An 18,938-nucleotide genomic window follows, 5' to 3' on the forward strand; every position below is an offset into this window, starting at 1 on the left:
AGGGAACACATTTAAACCTAAGCATATTTAAACCGGCAAAGTCTCGTCCAATGTTTTACCTCCCTGGCTCTGGTTCTGTTCCTCCTGGTTTACACAACTGCACAAACAGTGGGTCTGTGATGACAAAGCAATCCCCTTATAACATCTGATTTGCACATGTGTGTGTGTGTGCTCACTCTGCTGTACTGCCACACTGCCGGGATATCATTATCTTTTGTGTGTGTGTGTGTGTGTTTTTAACAGGCGTCTCAGCCGAGCGCTCCTCAGGCAGTGTGGGTTGTTCCTGCTCTCCGTCAGCTGCACGAGATCACCCGATCTTTCATCAAGCAGACCTATCAGAAACAGGACAAGGTAACACAGAAACGTGCAAACAGACATTGTTTTTAAATTCAACGCTTCTTTTTAAACTCCTATTTTATGACTTCTTCACCCTAAAATGAAATGTTGTGGTTATATGAATGTAATTGAAGGTTCCTTTAGATTGCTGCTTTACAGCACTGTTGATACAGCTGAATGCCTTCTTTTGTGTGAAGCAAGCAGGAGTGCAAACAATTTATATTTTATTTATTTGATGTTGTGAATTTTAGAAACAAATACATCAATCTTTTTAAACATTTCAACTTTCCGACCTTATAACAATGTGAAGTTATTAGAAATGTTTGGATCACACAAGTTCAAAAGGATCAAATTAAATTCTACAAAGATAATACTAATAATATTAGTGTCGCCTAATCTTTACCTGCAACAGACACACAATTTAAAAAAAATGCTGCTCAACATTCAAATGTATTTATAATTTGAGTTTCAACTTTATGAATACAGCTTTTAGGCTTCAAACAAATACATCTTGAAATGATGGTATAGTAGATGCTAACTTTCCCCTGCCTCCCAACAGAGCATCATTCAAGACTTGAAGAAGAACTTTGAGATCGTGAAACTGATCACAGGATCCCTCGTGTGCTGCCATCGGCTGGCTGTGACCGCGGCGGGAAATAGCGGCCTCTCAGGCTCCACTCTGGTGGACGGGCGGTACACCTACCAGGAGGTATACTCTCGTTTTTTTGTAGCCAGTGCTATATCCAAATTGTTTTAAATGTTATATCCAGTGTAATTACATTGATGCTGTTCTGTGGAGCTGTATAGCAAACCATTGATGTTTCAATCCATAATTTAAAAGTGATATGAGTAATGTCATTTGAGGTATAATTTGATTGGAGTTGGTTGGTTTGGAACAGGAAGTAATCATACTGGAGCAGCACAGTGTATGTTGACAGTTTGAGGGTCAGGATGACATGCTTCTCTCTGAATCTATGTGTTTAGTATCTGGACAGCCACCTGCGCTTCCTGGCCTTCTTCCTCCAGGAGGCCAGCCTATACCTGGTGTGGAACCGGGCCAAGGAGCTCTGGGAGTGCCTGGTGTCGGGGCCGGATGTCTGTGAACTCGACCGTGAGGTATGATCACAGTTATGCAAATGTAATCCTTGTCCTTGGTTGTGTCTTTGATTAGCAACCAGTTTTCCCTAGATGAATGCTCTGGAGGAACAAAGGCACTGCAAATATTTGATGTTTGCTCCGTTCTCTGCTTTATTTTAGAACAGTATTCAAGACAGATGCAGAAATGTACATTCATATAATAAAAAAACGTTTGGAACATGATAATGCAGGTTTTTTTGTTCATCTTGCTGTTTTGAGTGTTTGCTGTACATTTTGTAAAAAAATCTTCCAAGCAAAGCCACTGTGTACAGAAGTCAAGTCTTGTTAAATTATTTTCTTTATTGCACTGACCTTGAGCACCCACCTCTCTCCCAGTGTGAAATGTTGTCTTTTCATGGTTAGGTGTATATGTTTGCATTTCAACTGAAATTTAAAATAAAGTGTAACCTTGAACATAATGTTTCGATGTGTGCAGATGTGTTTCGAGTGGTTCACCAAAGGACAGCATGACCTCGAGAGTGATGTTCAGCAGCAGCTCTTCAAGGAGAAGATCCTAAAGCTGGAGCCCTATGAGATCACCATGAACGGTGAGACACTCTGCAAGAGATGCACTGACAACAGCATTACAGCCTTTCAGGAATAGTTCATGAATAAGTGTGTGATACAGCATTTAACCTGTTTTCTGTATTTCCCAGGTTTCAATCTGTTCAAGACCTTCTTTGAGAACGTGAATCTTTGTGACCATCGCCTCAAACGCCAGGGAACTCAGCTGGTCAGTCCTCCCTCACATTTAGTTTTGAGACTATTTTTCGTCTCAGTGAGCGCTGATATGCACTGACAATATGTATAGAGGTATAACACATGTGGTCTGATTTCAGTGTGTGGAGCGTCTTGACCTGGCAGGGATGGATTTTATCTGGCGCATCGCCATGGAAACCCCTGATGAAGAAATAGCCAATGAAGCAATCCAGCTAATTATCACATATAGCTACACCAACCTCAATCCCAAAATGAAGAAGGTCAGTATATGTGCGAGCGTATATACTCCTGAGGCTCACTCACTCTTGTCGTATCATCCTCTCATGTGCGTCACCTCATTTGAGAATAACAGTGTATTTTAAGATGCTGCACATCTTGTGTTAGCCATTATGGGACATCATTAAGCTCCTGATGCATAGGAGTATTTTGTGGTATGTAGTGAAGCTTGAAAAGAACAAATACTGAACTACAGAATTCCAGTGTTAACACAATTATGATTTGGTTTGTTGTCTACCTTTTTGAAACCTTAAAGCACATTTAATATTAACTTTTACTTCCTCACAGGATTCTGTGTCTTTGCACAAGAAGTTCATTGCTGATTGTTACAAGCGACTGGAGGTAAGAGGCAGAAAATGTTGATTACTGTGCGGAGTGATTGTGTCCTTTCACAGTAATCAACACCTGAAAGCTCATTTCTGTTTCCCTCCCAGGCAGCGAGCTCGGCCCTCGGAGGGCCTACTTTGACACATGCTGTTACCAGGGCGACCAAGATGCTGACGGCCACTGCCATGCCGACTGTGGCCACATCTGTACAATCACCATCCAGGTACAGAGGGGGGTTTGGGTAAGAGCATAGTCACTTAAAACCTTTTTTAACCATGTTTGTGTACGATTGCTCCTATTCATTACAGAGAGTAAAATTATCCTTGGCTACTAAAACATTTTATTTTTCGGTTTTGTTGAAATGATTATGTTTATATTAATCTGTAGATCCACTAAGCTGGTGATAATCGAAAGACTGCTGCTACTGGCTGAACGCTACGTCATCACTATAGAGGTAGGCATCTTATTGGCTTTAAAGGTTTCATTATTAAAGGGTCTATTATGTTGACAATCAATATGTTTGTTATATATGAGAAGCAAGGACATAGAGTTATTGTGTGTGTTTGTTTCTGTAGGATTTGTACTCAGTTCCTCGCACTATTCTACCTCACGGGGCCTCGTTCAATGGACACCCTGTCGCTCTTCACATCACCTACGAGTCAACCAAAGACACTTTCACCTTAGAGGTATTGTACAACTTTGTCTAGTAGGGCTTTACTGAATGGCTTCTTTTATTTTTTATTATCAAAATGTTGTTTGAACAAAGCTTAAAATGTCTCATCTGTTGTTTTAACGTCATCTCCCTACAAAAATTATCCTCAAAGTCATCTTCAAGTGGTTCATCACATTACATATTTGAATCTTTTTTAATAAGTCAACATAAATACACGTGAAGTTAAACACGTAATTTATGGTACTGTTAGATTGCTGCTAGACTGCCTTCTTAATACTGGCGCTTGCCTCCCTTTCAGTGCAACAAGTGGGAGATTTAACTGAGAACATTTATTTGAAAAGGTTGAATGCCAGAAGGTATGGATTAAAACACACGCTGGAGTTAGTGGATATGTTTGTGTCGGAAAACAATCACACGCAGACACCACTGGAATCTAATTCTACAAATAGCATTATGCTAATAATATTAGTCTAGCATAATCTTTATCTGCAGCTGGACGGGGAAACATTACTGAACGCTGCAGAGCATACAAATGTTGATTTTTTTAAATTAGAATTTCTAATGTTGTGTTTGAACTATTTGCTACAGCCATATTTCCTAATGCCCTATAGTTCACCTTTGTCGTGTAGAGTTACATCTCCAGAATAAATAATCCTGTGTGTGTGTCCTGCAGACGCACAGCAATGAGACAATAGGAAGTATCCGATGGAAGATATCTGAGCACTTGAGCTGTCCGGTGGATAATGTCCAGATCTTTGCTAACGACAGTGTGGTAAGTCTCAATGAGTCTGTTTGTGACAGGGACTCTGTGTCTCTTTTTTTTAATCAAAAACACAATTGTATCTTTCATTCCTTCATTCAAGTGTTTTACTCCTCTCTCAATCATGTGTTTCCCCTGAAGCCGGTACACATTCAAAACAAAAAATACATGAGCATTACAATTGTTAGCAGGTTGTTCCGCTGCATCTACAGTGTGGCAGGGGAAACACAGCTTTGAACAACCTCAGTCCCCGTTTTTCTCTCACTCCGTCCCTTCACTGCTCCTCCTCCATGTTTTAGATGACCATGAACCGGGACCAGAAGCTGCTGTCCCAGCTGGGTTTCAATGACGAGCAGAGCCTCACTGTGAAGAGCTCGGGCACCGGCACCCCCTCTGGCAGCTCCGAGTCCTCGGCCTCGGCCTCCAGCAGCTCCAGCTCTGCAGTCTTCAACTCTGCCTACGCCTTGGAGCAGGTACCACATCAGACGTGACTGTGCACTGATAAAACTGTGGACACACTCTGGTTTTCTTGCTTTTGACACACATGTTTTTCTGTCTCCAGGAGAAATCCCTGCCCGGTGTGGTGATGGCTTTAGTGTGTAATGTTTTCGAGATGCTTTACCAGCTGGCTAATCTAGATGAAACCAGGTGAGAGTGGTTCATTAACATACACCTTGTTGACAACAAGACAGACACCGACTGAATATTAATCAGTCAGTGTGTTTTCATCTCCAGGATCACTCTTCGTGTGAGGAAGCTGCTGCTGCTGATTCCAACAGACCCAGAAGTGCAGGATGCTCTCGATAACTTTGTTCCCAAAGAGTCCAGCGTCTGGAGCCACCAGGTACATCAGACTGTGACGCGCTCAGGTCGTGTGGTAACTACCATGGCTTAACGTTCAAGCTCTCAGTTCTCTTTTTACATTCTTATTTTGCTTTTGCCTGTGTTTTAATCAATCTATATCCATCTTTCCTCATTTCTCTGCTTTACACATTCTTTCCTTCTCCATCATCTGTCATTGAATTATTTGCCTAACTCCCTTGTGTCTGCTTGATATAGAAGACACTGTTCCAGGGTACAGGCTCTCGCTCTCCGTCTATGTCCTCCAAGCAGCAGCACCAAGCGCCGAGTGCTGCATCCATCTTAGAGTCTCTGTTCAGGTCTTCTGCCCCGGGCATGTCCACCTTCAGAGTGCTGTACAACTTGGAGGTACGTGCACACACAACATCATGCATCAAGCATCCTTTTTTCAACACATCACACACAAAAGATTAGTAGCTTAACATGTGTTTCCCTCCCTCTTCTCTCTCTGTCTCAGGTGTTGAGTTCAAAGCTCATGCCCACCTCTGATGATGAGATGGCCAAAACCAGCAGCAAGTCCTTCTGTGAGAACTTCCTTAAAGCAGGAGGCCTCAGGTAACGGAGTACAACAGACCTGTTAATGAAAAGTGTTGTGTATGTCTGGAGTTTGACATGTCAAACTGCGTCACATACTGATCCACATTTGCCACCTAGCGTAAGCTTTCATGTAATACTTCTCTGTGTTTCCTCTGCAGTCTGGTGGTGAATGTTATGCAGAGAGATTCCATCCCATCGGAGGTGGACTATGAGACCAGACAAGGAGTCTACTCAATCTGTCTTCAGTTGGCCAGGTATAAAATGCCTCACACACACACTGGGCTATATGTTTTGATTTAAGACAGAAAGTGCATAGCTTTGTATCTTACCAGAGTTAGCTTAGAGCTTATTTACATCTCTTGTCCCCGGGCAGAAAACAAATATTCATCTCTGTAGAGAAAATGAATACTTTACTGTACAACAATGACAATATCATTAAGGCAGCACAACTATAATTGCATAATTGGTTTGATTATAGTCATGATTTCTCCTAGAATCTCAAATCAGTGGAGCTACAGCGGCTTATATAACTTGATACTGAGCTTCTTGCTCTGATAGCGAAGAGCAGATCTGCCAAACTCACCTCTGTTGTTTGGCGTAATTGTCCTCTCATTATCTGAGTTCATGGCCACATACTGACTCAGACTTTATACTTATCTGTCTTTGTTTGCAGGTTTCTTCTGGTTGGGCAGAGCATGCCTGCAGCGCTGGATGATGATGTCATCAGAGATGGCGAGTCGCTGTCATCTCGTCCGTTTCGTAACGCTGGACGGGCCGGGCGACAGCTGTCTCTCTGTGGAACTCCAGAGAAGTCTTCGTACCGACAGATGTCTCTCTCTGAGCGCTCCTCCATCAGAGTGGAGGAGATCGTACCGGCCGCTCGTGTAGCTATTCAGGTGAAACACACTTGTTACCATGACAAACACACCATTCATTAAGCACCCAGATTGATCTTTACATATTTACACATTTACTACTACATTTACTATTTACTACATACTTTACACATTTACATATTTAATGTTCTCTTTTCCAGACCATGGAGGTGGGTGACTTCACTTCCACTGTGGCCTGTTTCATGCGTCTGACCTGGGCAGCTGCAGCCGGCCGATTGGACCTGGTCGGCAGCCCGCAGCCAATCAGAGAGACCCACAGCTCCCTTCTGCCGCAGGGAGTCCGCACCAGAGTCAGCAGTACAGGTGACAGAAAGCACCATTTCAATGTGATTGTATGTCCTTTTTTGTATTTTTAGTTTTTTTTCTTTTGAAGCATAAAGGGACTACAACTCTCATTTTGTTTTTCAATCCTGTGTTGTAGGATAAAGGAACCCTATAACCGTGTAGCTCTTGTTATCATCTCAAATGTGCTTTATCATATAAGATGATGAATTGTTGTGGTGTCAACTAGATGTTTACAGTCATTAGGTTTTGTAATTTTTCCTGCACAACAAGCATTCCCATTAAGTCACAAACAAAAGCTAAAGATAATAAGTCTCTCTCTTTCTTTTCTTTGTCTGTTTGCAGGAAGTAACTGCAGCTCCAGCAGTGAAGGGGAGACCCCGCCAACAGCGTTGCATGCAGGGATATGTGTGAGACAGCAGTGTGTCTCAATTAAAGACACCATCATCGCCCGCGAGGCTCTGTCCCTGCTGGTCACCTGTCTGCAGTTACGCTGTCAGCAGCTATGTAAGTCTCATGTAGAAACTTGAATACACAACAAGCCTTTTCTTTTGATAAGAGCTTTACATTGCCGTAAGTCCAGTGGAATAGTACTGTAGTTTAAGAGGTTGCTGTGTTTGCCAAACTTCTACAATAACACTAAATCCTCTGTTGGTTTTTTCTCTCTTCAGGTTCTTTTTACAACCTTCCCTCTGTCAATGATTTCATTATTGATGTTTTGCTGGGATCTCCCAGTGGAGAGGTAAACAACACCCTCCTTTCCTTAAATAGCCAGCAAAGAATAAATATATCCGTAACACTGCAGTGTGTGTTTACACTTGTGCTCTCTTTTCCTTTCTCTATCAGATCCGCCGGGTAGCTTGTGATCAGCTCTACACTCTGAGCCAGACCGACACCTCAGCCTTCGCCGAAGTCCAGAAGCCCAACCTGTTCCTGATCTCAGTCGTCCTCACTGCTCAGCTGCCGTTATGGAGTCCTACATCTATTATGAGAGGCGTCAACCAGAGGTAATTAAGCAAGAAACACTCAAAACATAAATCCCCGAAACTTCAGCAGAGGTCTTATGTTGACTTTGCTTTTCTTCTTAGGTTGCTGTCCCAATGCACTGAGTACTTTGACCTAAGATGTCAGCTTCTGGATGACCTAACCAGTAAGCCTTTCAATTTCCTTTTTGGTCACTTTTATCGATCAAATAGAGAGGTTATAGCCTCCTGTTTAAACGACTAAAGATCAGTGTATCATACAATCTCTCTGTCTTCCTTCCTCTGTCCCTCTCTGCCTCCTTCAGCCTCAGAGATGGAGGTGTTAAAAGTGAGCGCAGCCACCATGCTGGAGGACGAGATCTCTTGGCTGGACAACTTTGAGCCTAGTTGGAGCTCTGAGATGGAGACCAGCGAGGCGGACAACATCCTCCTGGCAGGACACCTCCGTCTCATCAAGACCCTGCTCTCCCTCTGCGGCAACGATAAGGAGCATCTCGGTGAGCACAGATAAATATCAGAACCCGTTCTGGAAGATTATGAAATTGAGAACAGTAATATGTAATTTGACTCTTTTCTTTAGGTCAATCTCTGATTCAGCAGTTGTTGGATGACTTCCTGTTTCGAGCCTCGCGCATCATCATCAACAGTTCAAACCCCACCCCCTCCCCGGCCCCCAGCCACGATTTCCACCCAAAGTATGCACATCAATTATTATATTCATCTTTTGGAGCAATGGAAAAAACACTGAAAACATGAACCTTTTGTCATGTTTGTGGTGTGTTCAGGTGCAGCACAGCCAGCAGCAGACTGGCGGCCTACGAGGTTCTGGTGATGCTCGCAGACAGCTCGCTCTCAAACCTCCGCCTGATCGTCAAAGAGCTCATGACCATGCACCACCAGTCTGATCCTTCCCTCTGCAAGGAGTTTGATGTAACACACCAATTTGACTAATATTTATTACAATGATACTTTTCGGTGCATATTTGTTGATAAGAGATTAATTGAACTCCTTGTGTCTCTCTCTCTCAGTACCTCCCTCCAGTAGAGAGCCGCTCAGTGTCCGGGTTCGTTGGGTTGAAGAACGGCGGCGCCACATGTTACATGAACGCTGTGTTTCAGCAGCTCTACATGCAGCCGGGTCTAGCAGAGGTACACATGTGCTCTTTATCTTCTGTATTCTGCTCTTTGACTTCCACACACTGGATCTAATAATACTGAATATGTATGCTTGGTTTAAAGGCTTTCCTGTCCATCGAGGAAGACACAGATCAGCCGGAGGAGAGCGTCTTCTACCAGGTCCAGTCTTTGTTTGGCCACTTGATGGAGAGCAAACTGCAGTACTACATACCCGAGAACTTCTGGAAGGTAAGAGACACTTCAGATCGTAGTGCACTCACCCTGTCAACTTCAAGTGTTGCTGCACATATTTGTGAATTATCTATTTACATGTTGAAAGAAAATTGCCCATCATTTGAATCCAGCTATAATTGATTTGACATTTTGGAGAACTAGGCTGTGTTTATGATTTACCGTGTCAAATATAAGCCCCTCTCAGCAATACGATCAATCAAACAAAACGTATAACAAATACAAAACCATTGGCTTTTATCTAACTGCAAACGGGTTATGTCTTTTCAGATCTTCAAGATGTGGAACAAGGAGTTGTATGTACGAGAGCAGCAGGATGCTTACGAGTTCTTCACTAGCCTGGTGGATCAGCTTGACGAACACCTCAAGGTAAAACCCATGCCCATTACAGCAAATGAAAAAACATTAGCTAGATACCTAATTGGTTAGGATTATATTATTAACGATGAGTCTCCTATCCACCAGAAAATGGGTCGAGAACAGATCTTCAAAAACACATTTCAGGGAATCTTCTCCGACCAAAAGATTTGTAAAGACTGTCCTCATCGGTGAGCAAGAATATTTGTTCCTCAAAATGCAAAACTTTTTATTTTGGGACACGCATAGGTGAGTTTTGATCTTTTACTCTGCAGATACGAGCGCGAAGAAACATTCATGGCTTTGAACCTCGGAGTGACGTCTTGTCAAAGCTTAGAGATCTCTTTGGACCAGTTTGTCAGAGGAGAGGTGCTGGAGGGCAGCAACGCCTACTACTGTGAGAAATGCAAGGAGAAGGTGTGTATAGTGCTCTACATATTCTTTTGTTCAACCTCACTGATATCATGCGTATCTACAATGTTTGCATTTGTTCATCCGCACAGAGAACCACAGTGAAGAGGACATGTATCAAATCCCTGCCCAGCGTTCTCTGCATCCACCTCATGCGCTTCGGCTTCGACTGGGAGAGTGGACGCTCCATCAAATACGATGAGCAGATCAGGGTACGAAGCCTCAAATCTCACGTCACTAAGATACTGTACTGTGCTTATATCAACTCAAATCCCAGAAATAATTTATACAACCCTGTGTTATTGGTGCACAGTTCCCCTGGGTGTTGAACATGGAGCCGTACACCGTCTCTGGGATGGCTCGTCAGGACTGCAGCGGAGAGGCCAGCGAGAGTCGAGGCGACGGGACCTCAGGAGGGTCACCCCGAAAGAAAGTCACGATTTCTGAGAACTACGAACTCGTGGGAGTTGTCGTCCACAGCGGTCAGGCACATGCCGGTCACTATTACTCCTTCATTAAAGATAGACGGTAAGAGACACTGTATTTTGATTTATTCATTCATTTATTTAACAGGGACAGTGCACATCAATCAACATATCTGTAAATGTGCCAGAGTTAGCCAAGAGGCTATTTTTCATCTGTAGTCCCTGGACAGATTTTGTAAGTCAACCTAAAGACACATTTCATTTCAAACAAGTAAATACAATCAAATAAAAACATGCAGTACTGGAAATCTTAATAAATAAACATAACAGAACAATAAAACAAATCAAAAAATAACATGTTAAAACACAGACAGTGGGTTGTAAGGTGCACAATTGTGTCAGTGTTGTGACTCCTCACTAACCAGGTTTTGAATTTGGATTTAAATTAATGTAGTCTGGTCTCTGATTGTAGATGGGATTGAGTTCCATTGCTTTTCCTGAGTGGAGTCAGAGGTTCCTTCACTTCTCCCTCATTTAATTGGCTTATATTATACATTAATAATCTAAATATTCAGAAAATCAAACACATGTATTGTATGATTTGCTTGTCAGAGTTACAGGCTGCAAAGTTCCCCGTTTGTATTTTCCAGCTCCTATTCCTACTTAACTAAAGATTCACCTAACCAGTGATTAGCTGAGCTCATTAGTCTGTTGCATCAGTTTTCCAGGCACATTTTAGGGGACCTCCTTAGGGCACATGAATGCAGCATCAGACTTTGTGTGGGCTGTTCTGGTTTAGTGGGTAAGCATCTCCAGATGTCTGGCTCTGCAAGGCAGGATTGCTCACTGGAGCGTTGGAACATAAAGGGACCGCAGGAGCTAATATCTGGCAGCCCTGCTCTCGCTCACCCGTTTGTTCCTATCCCCGCGTAATACTACGACAAAGAGAGTTTGGAATAAGGACGCTGATGTCTTTCCAAAAATGTAGTAATTGAGACCTATCAAGAGCTGCTTTCCAAGTCTGTTATCATTGATGTCAGTAGATTCCAATTTAAGTTGAAAGGTTTTGTTGTTATATGTGCAACAGTTACAGCGCAGTTTGCAATGAAAATCTTGTTCCCCAGGCAGCTCCATCAGTCTAATATACAATAAACTTACACAAAATAAGAAAAAAGACAAACAATCTTCCAATAAAAGAGTGAAAGTGACAATATTAAGAGATCTGTGTGTGACCTGGACATCACACAATGGTCCTGCAATATGTTGACCAGGTATATCATATGCTACATTTAAAAGCCTCTTCATTTGTCCTCATCTCTTAGTGGCAGCGCTCGTGGACGTTGGTACAAGTTCAACGACAACGTGGTGGAGGAGTTCGATATGAATGACGAAACTTTGGAGTATGAGTGCTTTGGGGGAGAGTACCGTCCCAAAGTGTACGACCAATGTAAGTAACATCTGACATCTAAAGCACTTAACCTAAATCTCCCATGTATACATGTTTAAGACATATTATTGCTTTGATTTGAATGGCTTTAAAATGTGTTCTGATGACACTAAATTATGTATTTGTTAAACTCATGAGGCACACAAGTCACCTTGATGTTTTTATGTGTGTGTGTTGCAGCTAACCCATACCCTGATGTGCGGAGGAGATACTGGAACGCCTACATGTTGTTCTATCAGAAGATCAGCGACCAGAACTCGCCCGTCCTGCCCAAGAAAAGCAGAGTCAGCATCATGAGGCAAGAGGCTGAGGACCTTACACTGTGAGTGAACCTCACACGTGATACTTTACTCATTTTAGAATAGAAAAACATTTATATATTAGTTACGATATTTAGAATCAGCATTAGGAACATTCCCAGAAAATGTCATCAGTGCACAACCTCGTACTAACCAGCCTGTTTCTCTTTCTTTTCCAGTTCTGCCCCGTCCTCCCCTGATGTTTCTCCGCAGTCCTCTCCTCGACCCCCCAGGGCCAACAACGACCGCCTCACCATCCTCACCCGCCTGGTCCGCAAGGGAGAGAAAAAGGGACTGTTTGTAGAGAAGATGCCCGCCAGCATTTATCAGGTAAAGGCGTCAAGATACAACAAAGAGGCCATAGGGAAGCAAGTCTGACCTTACTCCTTAAAGGGGACCTATCATGCAAAATGCACTTTTTGATGTCTTTTATACATAAATATGTGTCCCCGGTGTGTCAGGGAACTCACGCAGCGTCAGAAAACAAAACCCTCTCTCTTTTCCTCGTACCCAAATCTCTAAAATCGGGGCTACAACGGAGCTGATCCAGATTTAAGTCCAATGTGACGTAATATCAGAAATGTAGGCTGGCTTTACACCCACAGCCCTATCAGAAAGTTGCTATCAGAAACAATGCCCGACTGTTTTGGACGTAATATGGTCGGTGCATGTTTACATTAGCATCGCTAACACTCAGAGCTAACCTGTACTGGAGAGCATGTGTGTGAAGAAGCAGGAAAGAAAAAGGAACTCACCTTGTGGTATAACTGGCAAGAGAGAAAGCCTTTGAGCTCCATACTGTTTCAGACATAATCCTTGATAATCCATGATATGGCGTTTCATCACGGCAGTATTTAGTTTAGACAGTAGCTGCCAGGTCCCACATGAGCTCAGCCCCCCCCTTTTTTTTTAAAGCTTTATACCCCAAATCAGCACTTTTGAAACAGGAAGTGAAATAGAGGGATATGAGGGATGGCTAGAATGGGTGATCTGTTTGGTATTTGGAGCAAAACACTTCATAGATATGTTTTTTATATATTTTTATATATCTAAGACCTATGCTATTGCCTAAAAATAGCATGATAGGTGACCTTTAACATTTGTTCTGTTAGTAATAGGTGGAGAATTAGCTGGCGAGGAAACTGAAAATCTCTGTTTGTTTGTGCAGATGGTGAGAGATGAGAATCTTAAGTTCATGAAGAACAGAGACGTCTACAACAGCGACTACTTCAACTTCACGCTCTCCCTGGCCTCCGTCAACGCAGTATGTACCATTTGTGTTTGTCATGTGCTTCGACTGTTTGGGTTTCATTTTCTTTTTGTGTACACTTGCAAAGTAGAGCCACACAGGGAGCTTGATCTATACAGCAAGCATTTTAGTCATTAGTTATTATCTTACATTTTCTCCTTTTGCAGTTCTTCTTGAAGTACATGCAACTCATACATCTTCTTTCTCATACCATATATCTGTCACTTTTTTACCGTCTTACTTACCGAAGTGTTTACATTGTTAGATTTTTAATACCATGAATAGTATGTTTCTTTTGTTTTTTTTCGTCCACCATAAATACTTATTTTTAATTAACCACACACTGCGAGTGGGGACTTGTTAAGAAGAGACCACACTGATACCAAGGACATTGAAAATCATAATTTATTTGCAGTATAACTAAACTATACAACTGTTTATTATAGTACAATTAAGTTGCAGCAATCAGTGTCTTACATGTTTGTGTGTGTGTTACAGACGAAGCTGAAGCATGCGGACTACCAGCCCATGGCCAAAGAGAGTCTTCAGCTGGCGGTTCACTTCCTCTTTCACACCTACCTGCACACCAAAAAGAAACTCCGGTATGTACCCACATGCAGCCTCACCGCAGTAATGAACATCTGTCATACGCAGCAATGTAACCCCTTGATTGAATATGTGTGTCCTGCAGCGTGGACACAGAGGAGTGGATGGCCACAGTGGAGGTGTTGCTTACTAAGAGCAGCGAAGCCTGTCAGTGGATGGCGCAGTACCTGGTGGGGCCGGAGGGACGAGAGATCACCAGGTCGGTGCTTGTTGACACACACACATACACACATACATACATACATACATACATACATACATACATACATACATACATACATACACACACACACACATTGAATACTAGGACTGTACCAAATGTACTTTTTTTACATTAGAGGCATTCGTTCGAGTTTTTTGAGAAATGTGTAAGTGTCCTTTTTCATGTTTTATGAAGTCATTGTTTTTTTTTAAACTTTTTTTGTATTTATTTAACTGCTAGACCTCCCTGGCTTCCTTTGTGCACTGACTTTGTTTTGAAAATGAATTGAAGCATAATATTTTGTCAGATAAAAACAGTTTAGTGGAATTAATCAATACATTTTGGCTTCATAACACTTTATATTTCCAAGTTATTGTAAAGGTTCAATTTGCACTTTCAAACCTACCATAATATGCGTTATTCTCCCACCCACAAACCTCCAACTTTATATTGAATTCACTGTAAAACTGCAAATTACGACCCCATTATAATTCTTTGAATGCCAGTTTTAGTGAAAAAGGGCATTCAAAGTGCAGTTTTCTGTCCTCCTGCTCCGCAATTTTTAGCTTTAGAATCACAATAAAAAAAGTATAACTGACGAGATTTGAGCTCGGCAACTTAAAAGACAGTACAGTGACAGTTGCCCCGACATAAAGCTTAGATAGATGCGTGTGCCTGTGGGTGTTTTTGTATTTACAGTGCCTTGGTTTAATCACTGCAGCAGTTTGTAGCTGTCCTTGAGAAATGCGATACTACAGACTTGGCAGCTCACAGTGCTGCTCCCTCACTCCAATCAATGCTCATTGAACTCTCTGACCTTGGTCACATTATTCCACCCTCGTAATGCTGCTGCAGCGAGAACATACTTACTTCATATATAACAGTCCATTCAATCTCTACAGTATGTTCAAATACACACACCACCTGAGAGTGTCTTTTAAAGCTTGTATTGCATTTGCGCTGACAGTGGGAATATTATAAATGTGTGAGTGCATGTTGCTCACTGACTGGATGCTGATTGGCAAAAGAAACTCCCTTGGTATTATGTGATGTAAACATTTGGCCCCAGAGGAAGGTGTGTGTTTTCAAAGGTGTTGTCTCCTCTTTGTTTAGGCATGGGTGATCATATGGCCCTCATACATTATTAGATTTTGCACATCGAACATTTGGACAGCGGTACATCCCGGCCCCCTAAACGCCCCAACATATGGATTACAGCATTGTGTTTCATTCAATAAAAACACGTGTTTTTTTGGAAACGATTACATTTATCTTTTTTCAATAAATGAAAATTCTGGGAACAAGCAAAGTCAGCAAACAATCCTACACTTCCACCAATGGAGTATATATTACCTTATATTATAATACTACTAGTATAAGTGTAGCCAAATATTTGCAACGGTGTAAAATTACCTGATTTAAAAATAAATATACACAGGAAAAAAAGGCCACTTTCCATGCTAATTAACACTGATTATGTATTGTTATATCTTCCCCTCAGGGTCTGTCTGTTGGAGTGCAGTGTGAGGGAGGTGAGGGTGGTGTTCGCCTCCATCCTTGAGAAGACTCTGGAGTGCTCACTTCACTTTGGAGACCCGGGAGCGGACAACTTAATGGACACTCTGCTCTCCTTATTGGACAAAGACGTTCCTGAGAATGTGAAGAACTGCGCTCAGTACTTTGGTCTCTTCAGTAACTTCGCTCAGAGGGTAAGAAACCATCAACAAATCAGTAGACTTTTCTGCAGTCTTTATCAGTGCTGAAACATTGAGTTAAATGACATTATGCTTTTGTCTTTCTGTTCTCTCTCAGGGATGCGGTCCTTGTCAGCTGTTGTTGAAACACTCAGCTTACCGCCGGATGCTCATCTTCCTGCTGGGACCCAACAGGCAAAACAACCAGGTACAACTGAAGCAAGAACAAATATATACAAAATGACAGTCATTACCAACAGCCCTACTAACTACTGTGAATGCAACTTATACAAAATGGTCTCCACGTTTCTTCACAGAACCGGCGCTGGAGTCCCGCTCAGGCTCGGGAGTTTCTTCACCTCCACAACACGCTGGCCTTCATCACACTACACTCTGACCTCGACCCCCAGCGGACGCATCGTGAGACATTTAAATCAAATCTGGAAAGTCACAGGGTTTTTGTACGATCCAGTTCTCAGTCTGATCCTCACCTCTCTCCCCTGTTGTCCTGCGTAGCTCCAGAAGGGTCTAAGCTGCGTGTGAGCTGCATCCCGTCCTCGACCCAACTGCTGCCCCTCAACGCCGACATCCAGGCCTCTCTCTTCACTCCAGAGGGACAGCCTTACCTTCTCGAGGTAAAGTACACATTTAAAACTTGTTTAGGCATTCTTCTCAATCAGGGATATAGAAGAATCACAAAAACCCAAATGGGGGTTTAAGAAAAAAGCTCAGAAGGTCTTTGATGTTTCTCATTTGAAATATTTCCAGGTGATGTTTGCCATGCGGGAGCTGTCCGGGCCGCTGTCCCTCCTGATCGAGATGGTGACCTACATTTCGTACTGTAACGAGCCTTTCTCCCTGGGTGTGCTGCAGCTGCTAAAGGTAAACTTTAACGTGCTCAGCTTCAAATGTTGGTCTTATCTTTGAAACTGTCTCACAATGCCAAAACAGAACTAATGACCTGTACCCGTTCATAACCATCTTTGGTTCCCCTCCAGACCCCAAGTACAATGTTAGGACTGAAGCCCAATGTAATTTCACTGAAATGGGAAGACTCAGATCCAACTACCTTTACTCACTTGAATGAAGATGTACTATTTCCCTGTATTGAAAATAAAATACTTGTCAAGGGTCTCCTCAAAGACTTTAATATGGTAAAGAAGAGATTCCATACTTGTTCAAAGAGAAAATCCAACGTTTTAATTCAAAGTAAAAAGTCATAATTAGCCGTGTTTGCTTAAAACAGCTCTTGTTAATTTTTACAAATGCATATCCAATAGCCTACTATGTGTTCCCGCTATTTTCATCTTGTGTTTTGATTTATTTGACAGTTTTTTGATCAATTCTTGTTATTTTTTAATGTTCTTAAATGTTGTTAGTATTCTCTATTATAATTCCTTCTGAATATGTTGTGTCTCGTAGTCCCAGCTGGAGACTGCCCCCCCTCATGAACTGAAGAACGTTTTCCAGATGCTGCAGGAGCTACTGGTGAGTGACGCTCACCGGTTGACTCTGTAACCCTTCACCTATTTGTAAAATCTGATTGCTTTAATGAACAGGTTTCCTAACATCATTTCAATCTTTCAAATCAGGTAATGGAAGACCCTCTGCAAACCCAGAGACTCAAGTATGCATTTGAGTCAGAGAAAGGCCTTTTAGGTACGTTTGTTGTTTCTCTAATACCCACAGCTGGGACATCAATGGAGTAAAAAAAACGTTCATGTCATACATCTACAATATAATACTGTTCTTTTAACCATTGTTAGTTAACTGCCATGCATATTGTCAACATCTTCTGATTGTGTGTGTTACATGAATTCATTGATTGTTAAAAATCTAACGGAGTGCTTTTTCTTCCCAGCTTTGATGCACCAGAGCAACAACGTGGACAGCCGACGCTGCTACCAGTGTGTGAAGTTCCTGGTCACATTAGCCCAGAAGTGAGTTCATCTAAGGGCCAGAAGTATAGAGGTGTAGTCTTTTGAATGATTCAGTCAATGTCAAATCTTATTTTCAATGTTCCACTAGGTGTGCTCCAGCCAAAGATTACTTCAAGGACTTGTCTGGTCACTGGAGCTGGGCGGTGCAGTGGCTGCAGAAAAAGGCAAGCTTCTCTCAGAAATATGTTTGGTATTTTTTTAGGCATTTTTGCGCTAACTAGTGAATGTAGATAGCCTTCTGAAACGATGGGAGAGAGATACTTTTAGCTAACTATTTAAGCAAATTCAAATCATGGCTTTTATATTCAAAATGTTTTCAAATTAGTTTACATATGTGAATAAATACCATGTACTCATTGTGTTTTTAAATCATATTTCTCCTGCCCTCAGATGACTGAACATTACTGGACTCCACAGAGCAACGTCTCCAACGAGACATCCACTAACAAAACCTTCCAGCGCACTATCTCTGCACAGGTACACACACACACACACACACACACACACACACACACACACACACACATACCCCCACACATACATATATATACTTAATCAGCATGACATGATCCCCCCCTAGTTCCTCCACCTCCCTACACAAACCCACCCTGTCACTTGTTCTTGACATTCTCTTCTGCTCTCAACTTGCCTGTGCTATTGTGTGTATTCATCTCTGCAGGACACCTTGGCCTATGCCACGGCGTTGTTAAACGAGAAGGAGCAGTCCGGCAGCAGCAACGGCTCAGACGGCAGCCCGGCAAACGAAAACGCCGACCGCAGCCTCCGACAGGTAGCCCTCAGCACAGCCAGCTTCTTCACATGACTCATCGTATTATGGCAGCTCATGCTCAGTTCACGCAGCCAAAAAGGAGAAGAATGGAACAAAAATGGAACATCTCCGCAGTTTCTTTCAAAAGCCGCAAAGGCAGTTTGTTACCTCCTACGGTGGTTAATAATGGTGGATTATAAACGGCTTCATTATTCTGATGACTCCTGCTGTTCCTGACAGGAAGCCCACACAACTCAGCGCTGTCAGACTCACTCTGGCACTGACAGGAATACTCCAGATAATCAGAGTGCTGTATAGAATAATAATAGAATAATCCTGCTGTCACTGCTAGATATTCCACCATTTGTTCCTTTTCCTTCTAA

General features: G+C 42.3%; 1 protein-coding gene across 6 annotated transcripts in view; it reads left to right on the forward strand.

The window, feature by feature from the left end:
- Nucleotides 1-18,938, forward strand: part of usp24 (ubiquitin specific peptidase 24) — a 31,757-nt gene that overhangs the window by 10,124 nt on the left and 2,695 nt on the right. For 2 of the 6 annotated variants that reach the window (XM_034147758.1, XM_034147763.1), the window contains 50 exons: nt 244-351; nt 896-1,045; nt 1,321-1,452; nt 1,910-2,021; nt 2,130-2,206; nt 2,313-2,453; nt 2,758-2,811; nt 2,904-3,037; nt 3,184-3,250; nt 3,372-3,482; nt 4,143-4,241; nt 4,529-4,702; nt 4,792-4,877; nt 4,965-5,106; nt 5,289-5,438; nt 5,548-5,645; nt 5,786-5,881; nt 6,301-6,523; nt 6,664-6,826; nt 7,151-7,312; nt 7,477-7,547; nt 7,652-7,812; nt 7,894-7,955; nt 8,094-8,285; nt 8,369-8,483; nt 8,574-8,718; nt 8,818-8,937; nt 9,028-9,153; nt 9,427-9,525; nt 9,622-9,704; nt 9,789-9,930; nt 10,017-10,136; nt 10,238-10,452; nt 11,672-11,796; nt 11,977-12,118; nt 12,275-12,425; nt 13,264-13,359; nt 13,843-13,946; nt 14,036-14,149; nt 15,654-15,861; nt 15,965-16,054; nt 16,164-16,266; nt 16,363-16,481; nt 16,615-16,728; nt 17,269-17,334; nt 17,439-17,505; nt 17,708-17,786; nt 17,875-17,950; nt 18,177-18,263; nt 18,466-18,576. In XM_034147758.1, coding sequence (XP_034003649.1) covers nt 244-351; nt 896-1,045; nt 1,321-1,452; nt 1,910-2,021; nt 2,130-2,206; nt 2,313-2,453; nt 2,758-2,811; nt 2,904-3,037; nt 3,184-3,250; nt 3,372-3,482; nt 4,143-4,241; nt 4,529-4,702; nt 4,792-4,877; nt 4,965-5,106; nt 5,289-5,438; nt 5,548-5,645; nt 5,786-5,881; nt 6,301-6,523; nt 6,664-6,826; nt 7,151-7,312; nt 7,477-7,547; nt 7,652-7,812; nt 7,894-7,955; nt 8,094-8,285; nt 8,369-8,483; nt 8,574-8,718; nt 8,818-8,937; nt 9,028-9,153; nt 9,427-9,525; nt 9,622-9,704; nt 9,789-9,930; nt 10,017-10,136; nt 10,238-10,452; nt 11,672-11,796; nt 11,977-12,118; nt 12,275-12,425; nt 13,264-13,359; nt 13,843-13,946; nt 14,036-14,149; nt 15,654-15,861; nt 15,965-16,054; nt 16,164-16,266; nt 16,363-16,481; nt 16,615-16,728; nt 17,269-17,334; nt 17,439-17,505; nt 17,708-17,786; nt 17,875-17,950; nt 18,177-18,263; nt 18,466-18,576 — 5,982 coding nt within the window. The remainder of the gene's footprint in view (nt 1-243; nt 352-895; nt 1,046-1,320; nt 1,453-1,909; nt 2,022-2,129; nt 2,207-2,312; nt 2,454-2,757; nt 2,812-2,903; nt 3,038-3,183; nt 3,251-3,371; nt 3,483-4,142; nt 4,242-4,528; nt 4,703-4,791; nt 4,878-4,964; nt 5,107-5,288; nt 5,439-5,547; nt 5,646-5,785; nt 5,882-6,300; nt 6,524-6,663; nt 6,827-7,150; nt 7,313-7,476; nt 7,548-7,651; nt 7,813-7,893; nt 7,956-8,093; nt 8,286-8,368; nt 8,484-8,573; nt 8,719-8,817; nt 8,938-9,027; nt 9,154-9,426; nt 9,526-9,621; nt 9,705-9,788; nt 9,931-10,016; nt 10,137-10,237; nt 10,453-11,671; nt 11,797-11,976; nt 12,119-12,274; nt 12,426-13,263; nt 13,360-13,842; nt 13,947-14,035; nt 14,150-15,653; nt 15,862-15,964; nt 16,055-16,163; nt 16,267-16,362; nt 16,482-16,614; nt 16,729-17,268; nt 17,335-17,438; nt 17,506-17,707; nt 17,787-17,874; nt 17,951-18,176; nt 18,264-18,465; nt 18,577-18,938) is intronic. The other 4 variants (XM_034147760.1, XM_034147761.1, XM_034147759.1 and 1 more) reach the window with 4 other exon arrangements.

This window comes from Trematomus bernacchii, unplaced genomic scaffold (genome assembly GCF_902827165.1).
Source record: "Trematomus bernacchii unplaced genomic scaffold, fTreBer1.1, whole genome shotgun sequence".
NCBI lineage: Eukaryota > Metazoa > Chordata > Actinopteri > Perciformes > Nototheniidae > Trematomus > Trematomus bernacchii.